Here is a 14,725-nt window from a genome sequence, read left to right as displayed (position 1 = left end):
CTAAAAAAGCTTATGATCTAGTCTGGAATGAAGGACTTTGTTATCCATTAAAGAAATTGGTATTACTGGTAATATGTTATGATTCATTACGTAATTTTTGAAAGATAGAAAAAGAACAGGTAAGGGTAAACAACTCCGATTGAGAGAGAGGAGAAACTTCTAGACAATGGCGTCCCTCATGGTAGTGTTATCTTCCCTACTTTGTTGCATACCCTTATAAATAAACTTAATCAAAATCTTCATGATTTCACACATCAACAAATAAGCTTATATTCCCCAGTTCGCAGATAATATCAGTATTCGGAGTATTGATAAAGTTTTCGCAATTGATAGTAGGGCCAACTTAATTAAAGAGCAGGTGGATCAATGGAGCTTCAAAATTTCAAAAAGACAACAAAAAAATAACTATCGCTATGTCCTTCTCAAGAAAAAACTCAATACACCAAATCTATATCTTGGCGACAAGCGCATTGAGTATGTTAATAAAGTCAAATATCTTGGTATGAGTCCAAAACTATCATGGAACCAACACGTAAAATATGCAACAGAAGGGTGTAAGAGAGCTCTCACTTTTGTTTCCGGCAACTACCTGGTTGATCAAAAATATATTATGGTTGTCAAATATACTATTCGGCCTCCGATAATCCGCTAGACGTAATATAACACGGAGCGTTAAGAATAGCACTAGCAGCTATACAAAATACACCGTCAATTAGTTCACTAGCTGAGGCGTGCGAATTGCCATTAAAACTTCGACGAGAGAAACTAGCTCTGAAATATTAGGCTAGGACAGAAACTCTAGGACCAACTTTTCCTGCCATTAAACTAGATAAAAATACTAGGAAAACTGTATATGAATAAAATAAAATCTCACCAGCAACCAGCAGACATCGATCAGGTTGTTCATTTATTAAAAGAATTCAAACTGGATAAAAATTAAAAAAAAAAAAAGAATGAAAGAAAGAAAAAAAAGGATAAACGATCAATTATCCCGATTTAGTCATGGCTTAGACCGGAAATTAATGATGAAATTCTCCACGCAACTTACAAAAATCTCTATCTAACAGAGGCCAAATCCATGGCAACCTTTGGTGATAAATATAACAGTTTTGTTAAATATTATATTTAGTTAAAAAAAAATACCACAAATAATGGAGTTTTTTTCCTCTGACAACAACACAAACATAACAGTTAGGATTTCAGACAATTGCTCTGTTTACTCCAGTGAGTTGATAGCTATAGGCTTAGCATTACGGCTAAAATATATCAAACAAAGGTATACAGGGCTGTTATTTTATCTGATAGTCTTTTGGCCTTACAATCTATAGAAATCATAAACAGCTCGAGGCCCGTCACACTAAATTCAATCCTATGCTCGTTACATCTTTTAGAAAACAACAGGGGACCACTGTAGAGTTTGCATAATCCCATCTCATGTAAATGTCCCCGGTAACGAAAAAGCAAATTAGCTGAGAAACCTTTAGATCATGACGTCAAACATAACAAAACGGAAGCTTACTCCTGATTAATAAAGCTATACGTCATAAATGAGATCAAATAGGGAAAGATTTAAGAAACTCGAGCAATCTGAGGCAAATATAGACAAACCAATTAGAAAGTATGTTGGTTTTTATAAAATGGAAGATAAAATTATTCCAAGAATATGATTAAGCAAAACAAATTTAAAATCAAACATCAGTATCATGTTAAAAGAAATAGCAGCAAACTGTGGTTTCAGTGATAACGTAGAAACAATTGATCATGTCCTCTTTTTCTATGTCAAACATCTCACAGCTAGGACAGAACTCTATAAGGAATTAAAAAGAGAATTCCAAAACTATCCACCAAAAATCGTTTAGCATCACTGGATAAACAGTGCATTGTCCACAACACAAGCATTAGATATTTGAAAACAATAGGCTACTACAACAAAATATAACCCGAGTTGGCAACAACACATTGAAAAGACGATGGTGTCAGGAGCTGGAGACTCGGGCTCATTCTTTGGGCATTGCAAGGGATACAGTAGGCTCTTCTGTTAGACATCACAGCCCTGCGCAACACTCCTCAATAAGAAGGATTCCCCATGATATCTAGGAAGATTGTACCAAAGAGGATTACTACTGATCCTATTATTCATGTGTGCAAACTGACACCTCATGAGGTATGTGGTGTCCTCCTCTGTGCCCAACCCCCATCATTTTCATTTTTGAAAGAACTTGAAATGGGAAAAATAATGAAAACAACACACATAAGTAAACACGCCCCTTCAAGTATTAGTTAAAACAAACGACCAAATGATCCTATGATTCATGTGTGCAAACTGACACCTTATGAGGTATTTTAACATTTCTACAAGTAAAAGAAAAATCGCTGGAGCGTGACGAATTTATGGAGCAGCACAGAGCCACACAGGTGAGAAAGTGTTTAACAGCAAAACAAAAACGTTCAATGTTCAAACAAATGTATATGATGGGACGAACCGATAACTGTCAACGGATATTGATACCAGTCTATATTTAATGGTAGAAATGTTCCGAAGCTCACTTGCTAATTTTCGGTAATGAACGTGGTGAAATAACAAAATTCTACCGAGCATCTAAGACCATCAACCGGTAAAACATACAGCGGTCCAAAAGGAAATAACATCAAATAAACCAAAAGGTCTAGGACAAATGCTAACAATCTTAAATGGGTATATATTATCTCTAGAGATTAAAATGGTACGTCATAACATCTTTCAGGTAATGTAGAATTTTACAAATCTCATCATTTTCAAAAAGGGTTTTAAGACTTGTAATTATTGAGTAGACAGAAGGTCAATGCAGTCTAACAAAAAAAGGTTTTACGGTGAATGGCTCATCACATCCTATGCACTGAGGATTATCTTCGCCTTTCAACATATATGAATGTGTAAGGATGTTATCCGAAGATGGACAAGGACAACTTCGTCTCGGTGGTTGTCTCTATAGCATGGAGACCATTTTTTTTAGATATATGTATTCCATTTCTCCTGCCACTAAGCTGTTCACATTTGTTTGATAAATGGTTTAAAATCGGTGAAATAGACTAAGACGTACCTTTTATGTGTTGATGTGTCAGAATGTCATAATAATGATAATACTTCCCTACGATTTCTGAGATACAGTTGTATATATGGGGAAATTATTTCATTACCGATATCAAGGTATGCGGAATGATTGGTTGATTATAAATGATGGACACATACTGTCACATGTTCATATAATTCGTATACATGAGATCACAGGGGCTTAACACGAATTCCGAACCGACCTGTCCATATATGCATTACAATATCAAAGGTAGCAAATCGAAAGAAAGGTCTAGTAAAGTATGAAAATGTATTAGAAAATAGTGCAAGTTTTTATGTACTTCGTACATCATTTATAACCAATGTTTTCTTGGATAAATAAATTGATTAACTTTTATCGAAGAGTTGAGTATAAGGAACATATCTGAAAATTGAAAATTAAATATTTCCATATCTAGGTCGAAGTAAGTGATGATGGCAGTGACAGACTTGTCAACCGGAGGAGAGGTAGAGGAAGAGGTGCTGAAGGTAGCCGGGGCATCGAGGGAAGAGGCAGTAGGGGAGACAGGGACAGCAGAGGTAACGGCAGTAAATCTAGGGAAGGCAGGAAGGATATGACAATAGAAGGAGGAGTGCTACTGGTAGAGGAAAGACACAGCCACACAGAGATGTAATTCTCCAACTTATCCGAATTGTATCTTTCAGATATCCATGTTGTCCATTTAATTTATTCTTTTGTATAAATATCACAGATTGATTGAATAAATATTTGTATATCAACAAAATGGGCTAACATTGTAAATGTAGAGCTACAGCCCCTGACGCGAAATACATGGACTGTAATAATATACAATATATTATTCATTCAGAATTTTGCTTGTAGCACAAAACAAGCTTGTTTACTCCAGTGCAGTGATATTAACTCCAGTACACAAGCTAGTGAACTCCACTGGACAAGCTAGTGAACTCCACTGGACAAGCTAGTGAACTCCACTGGACAAGCTAGTGAATTCCACTGGACAAGCTAGTGACTCTAGTACATTAAGTATTAACTCCAATGTACAAGCTACGTAACTCGAGTGTACTACAATATTAACTCCAATGAACAAGCTACGTAACTCGAGTGTACTACAATATTAACTCCAATGTACAAGCTACGTAACTCGAGTGTACTACAATATTAACTCCAATGTACAAGCTACGTAACTCGAGTGTACTACAATATTAACTCCAATGTACAAGCTACGTAACTCGAGTGTACTACAATATTAACTCCAATGTACAAGCTACGTAACTCGAGTGTACTACAATATTAACTCCAATGTACAAGCTACGTAACTCGAGTGTACTACAATATTAACTCCAATGTACAAGCTACGTAACTCGAGTGTACTACAATATTAACTCCAATGAACAAGCTACGTAACTCGAGTGTACTACAATATTAACTCCAATGTACAAGCTACGTAACTCGAGTGTACTACAATATTAACTCCAATGAACAAGCTACGTAACTCGAGTGTACTACAATATTAACTCCAATGAACAAGCTAGTATAACTTCAGTGCACTATAATGTTTAACTCCAGTGTAAAGCTAGTAAACCTCAGTGTGTCACTATGATGTTAACTCTAACGTACACGCTAGTGAAGTCCAGAGTAGTACCATGTTAACTTTCAGTTCACTTTTCTTCTGCACTCTAGCGCACATTTCTAACTTTGCTTCAAAATTCCGATGAAAAGCCCGTCAAATTGTACGTTCTCTTAGATTCGTTTCACCAATCTTATTTGAAAGAATATTCTATTTACAACCCTACATAGTTTATCTGGTTGACTTGTTACTGATTCCCGGACGAAAGTATATCTAGAACAAAGTATCATATCTCGTCCTTCGAACAGTCCATAATCAGTGTTCCGAACGAATGCGACTAACATGCCAAATCTATCATTCCATGCATCTTGTCAAAATATAGAAATCTATTATTTGCTTCCTTCACGTTGGTCATTCATACCTGACTGGTGGAAATGCGTTATTTATCCAGATGTATCTATCATGTTTTCAGGGTATCGCTCTTTAGTAAATGTTTTCACATTGTTTGTATCAGATGCGACAAATAAGGCATACCCATATCTGTTTAAAGTGTTAATTTTTTTTACAGCGGCAGCTGAGAACGTTTGCCGTACTCTATATAATTCTGGCTTCTTTGGGCAGTTCAATCATTGTTTGCAAGTATTATATTATTTCAGTGTATCTTGCATTTTCACTAGTTTCTGAAATTGAAAACTTTTTTTTTTACTTAAAACAGAGATCACTAGTGTAACTTTAGTGACTAAAGAAACGATACAATATTAAGTTTAAAATTAAAGATTAAGTGGTCTCAGCATCTTTTTTTCTTTGTGAACAATCAAATAATTAAATAAATAAATTAAGATGCATGTGCATGGTATTCCGTGTCTCACAGAAATAGCCACTCCCACTAAATATCATATATCGGGATATGTATTTGTTTAAGTCTTTGTCCGAAATACGGTCAATGTAACTAGATGGTCTACTCCAAGGTACCGTTTAACAAACAGAGTGTAACTTACGACTGGGTGTAAGCCCGTATGTAAGTCATACGTAAAAGTTACGGTCCGTTTCACAAAGCATGTGTAATTCACGAGCGGGTGTAAGTAATCCCTCAAGCCGGCTGTAATTTACACCACCCCCAGAATTAGTGTAAATCCGTATTTATCTTTATACCAACTTGTCTCTCCGAATAGAAAATGGCGGCTGCAGTACATTTGGTAGAGGTGGAAAAGAAACCAGAGATGAGAAGCGGAAGAGAGAGATTATTTAGGGACAGGTCCAATTATTTTGAGTAATACGACGACAGATGTCTAATGGAACTATACCGCATTCCAAGAGGTGCGAATCTTGATCTTAAGGGCTTATACCGTAAATTAAAATAAAATAAAACTCGCACTCCGTATATGTACATGTATATCCAGTAAATATATTTAAAATCATAAACAAACGTATCAGTGACAAACAAGTATTTTTATTTATCTACATCGGCTCGGTAGTCATCTCTTGTTTTTTCCTCTTCGTTTCCAGCAACCAGGCACAGAAACAAGTAAACAAAACACAGTAGATTTACGGTTAACAGATAAAAGTGTATTTTGTGTTAAGTTTGATTGCCTTATTATGTATAAATTCTAGCTTTATTTGTATAAACGCAGGTATTAATGTCGATCGAAAATTACAAAAGAGTAAGTTTTGATAGAATTAAGAACTGATGGACCCTCAAAATACATTCGACACAAACGCAGTGTCCGACTCATTGTGTTCGATTCATCCGTGTTTAATTTCTTAAGAGAAAGAATCGAGACCGAACAAAACATTCAACTTATACGATGTATTCGATTCAAGCGTTTTTTACTTTACATCATACATATAGCAAACTAATTTATGGTTCTAAAACATGCAGGCAAATCAACGAAATCTAATAACATCTAATGATATTAATGTTTCATTGACTTATCCTCTATATATTTATTTCCTTATACTTAATGTTTTTACTTATTTCATAACCAATAATACAATATGCTGAAACATTTACTTTGTTATAAAATGTGTAAATAAAACGTATACCATATTGATAACTTATTTGACCCCATGATCTGACCGGGATCCCAAATTTAATGTGCACTGATGACCTAGTGAACCACGAGTCTTTTAGACAATTGAAGTGGGAAACCAATGACAGTCAACTTAAACAGCAGCACCAAAGACTCATAAAAACTCAACACTGACATTGCCCTCCCTTCTGGTCGATAAATGACTTCTCCTAAGTCCGTCTGTCATATTTACCTGCAAAGTGATATTAGACATGAACGACTGAGCGGATTTCTTACCAACTTTGATAAGGGCCATCAAAGTGGAAGGGAACGAATTGAGTATAAAGAGGTTTTATATGTTGGCTTTTTAACATGCCAAATCCAACATTTCCGGAAATTATGAGAACATCACATCTCGTCAAAATATAGAAATCTAATATTAGCTTCAAAAATCCTTTACGTTCGTCATTCATACCTGACTGATCGATATGCGTTATTTCTCCAGGTGTGTCTATCATGTTTTCAGGGTATCGCTCTTTAGCAAATATCTTCACATTGTTTGTATCAGATGCTACAAATAAGTCATACTCATTTTTGTCCAAAGTGTCAAATAATTTCCACAGAGCATCCAGCGGCAGCTGACTTCGTATTGAGTCATTGGGCATGTTAGGATTTCGCCCATGACGGATATGTGCACATGCTATCTTCTTTCGCTTTCGTTGTGTTCGGATAAAATTGTTAAATGCACGATCAGGCACGGGTGCAAGTTTAAAGAAATAATTATACAGATGTTTGTAAATATCAGTTTGGTGATACTGTGTGTAATTCATGGAATATCGTGTCCTATGTTTGGTCTTTTTCTGAAGTCCGCTATAAAGTCCCAGTTCATTAAGATAAATATCACATCGTGTTTGAAATACGTGTCGAAATCGTCACCTTGGAACATATATTTAGCTATCTTTTTATGGTTCAAATTCTTGTAGTAGTGGAAAGAACTAGTTCTATGTTGTAGTATAGAAGAATTATACCGCCAGTCAAAGTGTGCTGGTATGATATAATCAGTTAGAAAACACGGCGTGTCGAAGTGAATGAGAAAATGCCGTTTTGTAAGTATAGATATGATATAAGTAGTCATTATCCCTGCTATTCTATCAGACCAGCCACTGCAATGCATTCCCCTGGCCTTCGAACACTCGTATACAATGTATTTTGTTCTATGTCGACTAAAATTTGTGGCATTCTCTACGCTTTCTTGAGAAAATATTTCAAATATATATTTTTCGTAATCTAGTGTTAAATCGGAGTGCTTAGGCACTTCTTTGAGAGTCCGTTGGAATCCAGAACAATATCCCAATAATGGTATTGTAACGGCAAGAAGGAATAGGACGGTCATACGAGCCAAGTGCTGAAATATTAATTCATAAGCATGCTACAAGTGATAAGCGTTTAAATGGTGGTTCTCTGGACATGGATCCGTTCCGTATTTTATCAAAGCATTCTTGGGTAAAGGAGGATTTTTCATAAATGGTTTTGCTGTCCCTCTCTGGCAGAGGGTGGAACCCAAGAAAGAAAGAAAGATAACCTAAGAATGGGTTCATTTTCCGTTACATTGGATTTCAGCCAAACAAAGCCATGTGAGAGATACAGGTCCTCTGGGCCTCATGTTAAATATCGTAGCCTACATATAGAAATGTTTTGAAATACACAATATTTGTAATTCATGGTAACAAATGGGAAGAAAAATATGAGACATGCACGCAGATTCGAAAGACAGGAATCTGAAATAATATTGGTCTTTTGTCTGTAAATTTTTTGACAAAGAATTTGGAATAAAATCGGCCTTCCTGAAAATTGTATAAGCAAAGCCTGTGAAAATAAAACTGGAAAGCTTTCTGCAAAATCTATGAAAAAGAATCTGAAATGAAAGATTAATGATATCTTACTTTAATCTGGTCTGTGGCCCAACAAAAGTTTATACGAGGGTGAAGGTAACCCAGTCTATGACGAGAGTTACATTATGCATGTTTTTTCTCTCACAAACCTAAAAGCAGTTGTAATTAGTTGCGAAACATTCTCTTTCTACTATGATCCATGATAAATAAAATATGCATTGAAAGAGTTGATGTTATTAATTTGCGACATGGTTACGTTCCAGAGAATGATAAGACTTCTCCATTTTAAGTAGCGTCATAGCGAATGCTTGTTGTTAAATACTGGAATAAATCTGTGAAAAATGGGAGAAAATTATTATCATTATCATCTGAATGGTTCGTCAACACATAAAATGTCATTAGGGCCATCAACCGGTGAAACACACAGCGATCCAAAAAGAAAATAACGCAATGTATACGTATGTAAAAAACACTAACAGAAGAGATTCCTAGACATACTGTCCATATTTTATCAACTTTTACCCCTGTTACATAAGGTTTAGCGTTTTTGATTATACGTTTCCTGTGATATAATTACGATCGATGTGATGTAACTTTAGAACAAATACTTACGTTGATTGATCCAATTGAAGCCATCTTCCTGTAAACGGATAAAGCTTACATGATGGAACCAACTGTTAAACACTATAGTTATGTGATTGTACTGCTCACCTTTGCCCAAGAGGTGAACTGATTGATATTCATTTGTGCTTTTTAATGGATGATGATTTTTTGTATTATTACAGTCTGTTTCAAATAAGGTTACCGCTATATAATATATCTACTGTCTATGATAGTCAATATTATAATTTCAGTAGTTTTTATTAACATCAACCTGGTGTTTTCAACACACATTGATATGTAGCAATCACGTAATAAATTCAATAGATACATGTATATTTTGCTGTTCAAATTATGCATCGTTTGCTAGAATGAACGTGCAGACCTTATAAGTTTTCAAATATGTAACGAAAATTATATAAGTAACCACAACCGTTTTTGTTGGTTTGTTGTAAATTCTTCGAGAATTCTTAAGCAAAATCAATAAAGATTGATGTGGAAATCTTTCTGATCATGACACAATCATTCAGTAACCCCTACTTTTCCTTGTACACGTTCATTCATATTTTATTTCTGGATAGCGATATCCCTGCATCACCAACCTATAGTATTTACCTGTCACAATTGATTCCATATTCAAGGGCCTGTTATCATTATCATGACTGTCGTGCAGGATGTCGTTGACTGACTCGTAACACGAAGGTTCAAATATTGCAGGTTTATGAAAATTATGGAAAGTTTTATGGTCACCATAGTAATCTCATTGAAACATGTTCAATTTTTCATCGTACATCGTTCTTTTCTTCATGCTTTGCCCTAGTTCAATTGACCTTGAGTTTGGATTATGGTTATGTTGCCATGTTTGTTTTTTTCTTGATTTTTGTTTACGAATTGTTTCTTAACATTATTAAAAAATAACAAGTTGTTGGATATAAAATGTTTCAGTTTTATTTCTAATATATCAATCATTTATGCTAAAATGTAACATTATACTATTATTTTCTCTTAGTTTTTTCTGATAATTTTTTTATATCTCATTGAAACTGATTTTCCAAGTTCTTCATCGCTTCTGGTTTCCCCTGATCGTAGACTCTAATATTGCTCTTGAGATTTCTGCACCAGATATTATATCTACTCCATATCTCCTTCGTAGCTGCAATATCTTACATCGTATCTGTGACATATCTAACATGTAACTGTTTCTGCTGTTAATCACAACCGGAATACTACTTGGGCTTGTGGTCAAGATGATGTTTGCATTTTGCGGCTAGCAATTCATTAGCAAACCAATTAGGATCTTCGACAAATCAAACACTAGAGATATCACGCGTTACTTCACTGGCAAGGAAATACGAGAAACCTAAATATCCATGGCTATCTTAGACGATTGGTGGTTACTGTTATGGATGATAAAAATGAACAATCAAAACGTTCCTAAACAATGCTGGAAGAAATAGACAGCTGATCGAAGTTTTGTTGAGGACTTCATCATACCATTGATATACATTTAAAAGCCTTGAAGCTAACCGACTGAAAAATATTGACTGACATTGATAAAGACATAGCTCAAAACGTAGAAGAGATCAACAACATTTTATCTAACTGAATTGCCTGAAGGTATTGGAATGTATTAAGATGAAAGAAGCTAATGGTGTATTTTATAGACTTTCAATTAGAGACCTCAGCTATATAAGCTGTCTTCCTAAAAGCATTCCCATCTATACCGACTATGATCTAAAAACACTAAAAACAACGATGGTGATGAAAACACATGAATAGAAGTCTTTACCCTAATTCAATCATACTTAATCCGTGTATTATTTCTCTTTTACCACGAGAACAGTTACTTAATATTCACAACAATTGCTTAGCATTCTTTGTGTTAAGGGTAAAATTAAAATAAATGATCTTCTCTGCAAATCCAGTGTTAGATTTAAGTAGAGTTTTCGCCCCTTTGCGAAGTTTTGAGTTTGCTCCCTGGTAGAGAGTCTACAAAAGTATTAGTTACTGGTCTCTGCTTACCGCACACTGGTTTGCCAGTGGTCATTTTAATTTCACCAGGTAGTGTATCTTGCTGGAGGCCTTCAGCAGCATATTTCAGTTATATAGCACTATAACTATATCACAAGGAGGCTAACATGAACATATCGCAGACTCAGACTGAAAGACTTCACACATGCAATCAACTCAGATACAAAATGAGGTAATCTTTAAAAGCTCATATATCTTGATAGAACGTTAAACGACAAATCACATTACTAAAACAATCACGTGTCAACATTTTATTTTGGTGTAAAATGAAAACATCAAAAAGTCATATACTTCCATTTATCTTTTAGAATTAAATGTCTATAGGAGTAACCACTTAGGCCACTTTACGGCCATTATTGAAGTCGAAAGGTTAGGGGGAGCTGATTGAAGTTGTGACCATTTTTGAAGTCGAAAATTTAGGAGGAGCTGATTGAAATTGTGAGTCGTCTTACACAGGGAGGTCCTTTTTCAGGTCTGCTATTTTCTGACTTTTTAAGGTCGTCTTCCCAAATTCTGGAGACATGTGGTCAGTTCAAGTCGAAGAGGTATCACTCTAAAGTAAACAAGGTAGAATTCGTTTCCAAAATGGTCAAAAGCGCTGAAAGAGCACTGACACAATATTTGTATAAGAAAGGTCTAGCCCCCTTGGCTTTGTATTACATGTATTACATGGCTGTGAAATGTAGGGTGTATTTAACATACTTCTGCAGTATACACCAGAGCTAATCAATTCATTGGCAAAGGTAAACAGATGTTGAGTCAAATTGAAAAAAAAAATAATTAAAATTGTTCCAATATCTTCTTAACCAACCAACTTAACTCTGAACCTGGACGTCTTCTTTTTTTTTCTGTCATTACAACTCTACCAAAATACTTTCAAGATCCAAAAAATAAAAAAGTAATTTACTCTATGAGGCCTACACGTGCGACAAAGACTTGAACAATAAAAATATTGAACAAGGTTTCATCAATTGATCAACTCATAAAGAAACGTAAAAGCAATACCTTTTCTTTTTTTGTTTTTGTTTTTTTGTTTTTTTTTCCTGTTATTTTTTAACATCAGAATCTGAAAAACGAGTGCCGTGCCGAACTACTGCCTCAAGGTCTTTGGCTTTTTACCGAATTTCCCAGACGGAAATATATCGGTCACCGTATATCTAGAACAAGGTATCATGCTTTCTCCTTTCCAACAGTAAAGTCCATAATCTATGTTCCGAACGAATGCGGCTAACTTTCCAAATCCACCATTTCCGGAAATTATGAGAACATCACATCTTGACAAAATATGGAAATCCAATATTTGCTTCAAAAACCCTTCACGTTGGTCATTTATACCTGACTGGTCGATATGCGTTATTTCTCCAGGTGTGTCTATCATGTTTTCAGGGTATCGCTCTTTAGCAAATATCTTCACATTGTTTGTATCAGATGCTACAAATAAGTCATACTCATTTTTGTCCAAAGTGTCAAATAAATTCCACAAAACCTGCAGTGGCAGCTGACTTCGTATTGAGTCATTCGGCATGTTAGGATTTCGCCCATGACGGATATGTGCACATGCTATCTTCTTTCGCTTTCGTTGTGTTCGGATAAAATGGTTTAATGCACGATCAGGCACGGGTGCAAGTTTAAAGAGATAATTATACAGATGTTTGTAAATATCAGTTTGGTGATACTGTGTAATCCATGGAATATCATGTCCTATGTTTGGTCTTTTTCTGAAGTCCGCTATAAAATCCCAGTTCATTAAGATAAATATCACATCGTGTTTGAAATACGTGTCGAAATCGTCTCCTTGGAACATATATTTAGCTATCTTTTTATGGTTCAAATTCTTGTAGTAGTGGAAAGAACTAGTTCTATGTTGTAGTATAGAAGAATTGTACCTCCAGTCAAAGTGTGCTGGCATGATATAATCAGTTAGAAAACACGGCGTGTCGAAGTGAATGAGAAAATGCCGTTTTGTAAGTATAGATATGATATAAGTAGTCATTATCCCTGCTATTCTATCAGACCAGCCACTGCAATGCATTCCCCTGGCCTTGGAACACTCGTATACAATGTATTTTGCTCTATGTCGGCTAAAATTTGCGACATTTTCTACGCTTTCTTGAGGAAATGTTTCAAATATATATTTTTCGTAATCTAGTGTTAAATCGGAGTGCTTAGGCACTGCTTTGAGGGTCCGTTGGAATCCAGAATAATATCCCAATAACACAATTGTACCGCCAACAGAAAGAAGTACGATCATACGAGCCAAGTGCTGAAATATTAATTCATAAGCATCGTTATTTATTTTTTGAAGAATGTAAAAAGCTGGCCTATTCCATTACAAATGAAACACACTTCTATAGATCACCATGAATAATAATTAAATGCTACACATGCTTAATCTCCATTTATATGAGACCCTGCCTAAAAATCACAACATGTCTTCTGCCATACCGCGGCGTCTGCCGTCCGTCACCAATTTTCCAACAAAATGCTACAAGACATCAACGTGACAGATAATTTTTATCAAAATTTGGTCAAAGGTACTTCTGGCGAAGGGAAAGTTTTGTTTAAATGGTGGGTTTCGGCCAATATTGGAAATAGATCTAGCCTCTTCCTCCTTCTGCAGAAATTATTGGATTTTGCTCAAATTTAGTCCAAAGAATAATTCGGCACGTGGAAATCAATTTCGTATAAACCTGAAGCAATGATTGGATTTTGGTTAAATTTGATGTGCAGCATTGCCTAGTTAACTTTTGAATAAATGGCTTTGCTGTCCCTCTCGGACAAAAGGGTGGAACCCAAGAAAGAAAGAAATATAACCTAAGATTGGTTTCATTTTCCGTTACTTTGGATTTCAGCCAAAACAAAGTCATGTGAGAGATACAGGCCCTATGGGGTCTCATTTTAAATATCGTAGGCTACATATAGAAATGTTTTGAAATACACAATATTTGTAATTCATGTTAACAAATCGGAAGAAAAATATGAGCCATGCACGCAGATTCAATCTGAGAGGAGAGGAATCTGAAATAATATTGGTCTTTTGTCTGTAAATTTTTTGACAAAAGGTCTGGAATAAAATCGGCCTTCCTGAAAAATGTATAAGCAAAGCCTGTGAAAATAAAACTGGAAAGCTTTCTGCAAAATCTATGAAGGTAACCCAGTCTAGGACGAGAGTTACATTATGCATGTTTTTCTCTCACAAACTTAAAAGCAGTTGTAATTAGTTGCGAAACATTTTCTTTCTACTATGATCGGTTTTACATGAAATGTAGCACAAATACTTACTTTGATTGATCCAATTGCAGCCATTCTCCTGTGAACGGATAAAGCTAACATAAAGTTCGGACCAGCTGATAAACGCTCTGTATGATAGTTATAGAACTGTACTTACTTTTGCCCAAGAGGTGAACTGATATTCATTTGTGCTGTTTAATGGATTTTTTTTTATTATAGTCCGTTTCAAATAAGGTTACCGCTATATAATATATATAATGCCTATTATAGTCAGTATCATTAATTTCAGTAGTGTTTATCAACTTCAACCTGGTATTTTAG

At 35.2% G+C, this 14,725-nt stretch overlaps 2 protein-coding genes across 2 annotated transcripts; both read right to left on the bottom strand.

Moving 5' to 3' along the window:
* Positions 1 to 6,943: 6,943 nt before the first annotated feature.
* Positions 6,944 to 8,043, bottom strand: LOC132547114 (uncharacterized). Its single transcript, XM_060210869.1, is given in 2 exon segments — positions 6,944 to 7,471; positions 7,474 to 8,043. Coding segments are annotated over 2 exon segments (1,098 nt in total).
* Positions 8,044 to 12,263: 4,220 nt separating this feature from the next.
* LOC132547113 (uncharacterized) lies at positions 12,264 to 14,479 on the bottom strand. Its single transcript, XM_060210868.1, has 2 exons — positions 14,456 to 14,479; positions 12,264 to 13,436 (listed from the first exon to the last, which is right to left on the bottom strand). The coding sequence occupies exons 1-2, from the start codon at positions 14,477 to 14,479 to the stop codon at positions 12,264 to 12,266; spliced, it is 1,197 nt and encodes a 398-aa protein (XP_060066851.1).
* Positions 14,480 to 14,725: the final 246 nt, after the last annotated feature.

This window comes from Ylistrum balloti, unplaced genomic scaffold (genome assembly GCF_031769215.1).
Source record: "Ylistrum balloti isolate Yb309-2 unplaced genomic scaffold, AGI_CSIRO_Ybal_v1 Utg369934, whole genome shotgun sequence".
NCBI classification, from domain to species: Eukaryota; Metazoa; Mollusca; class Bivalvia; order Pectinida; family Pectinidae; genus Ylistrum; species Ylistrum balloti.
The sequence above is the reverse complement of the archived record's forward strand: the minus strand, read 5'-3'. Positions and strand labels throughout refer to the sequence as shown.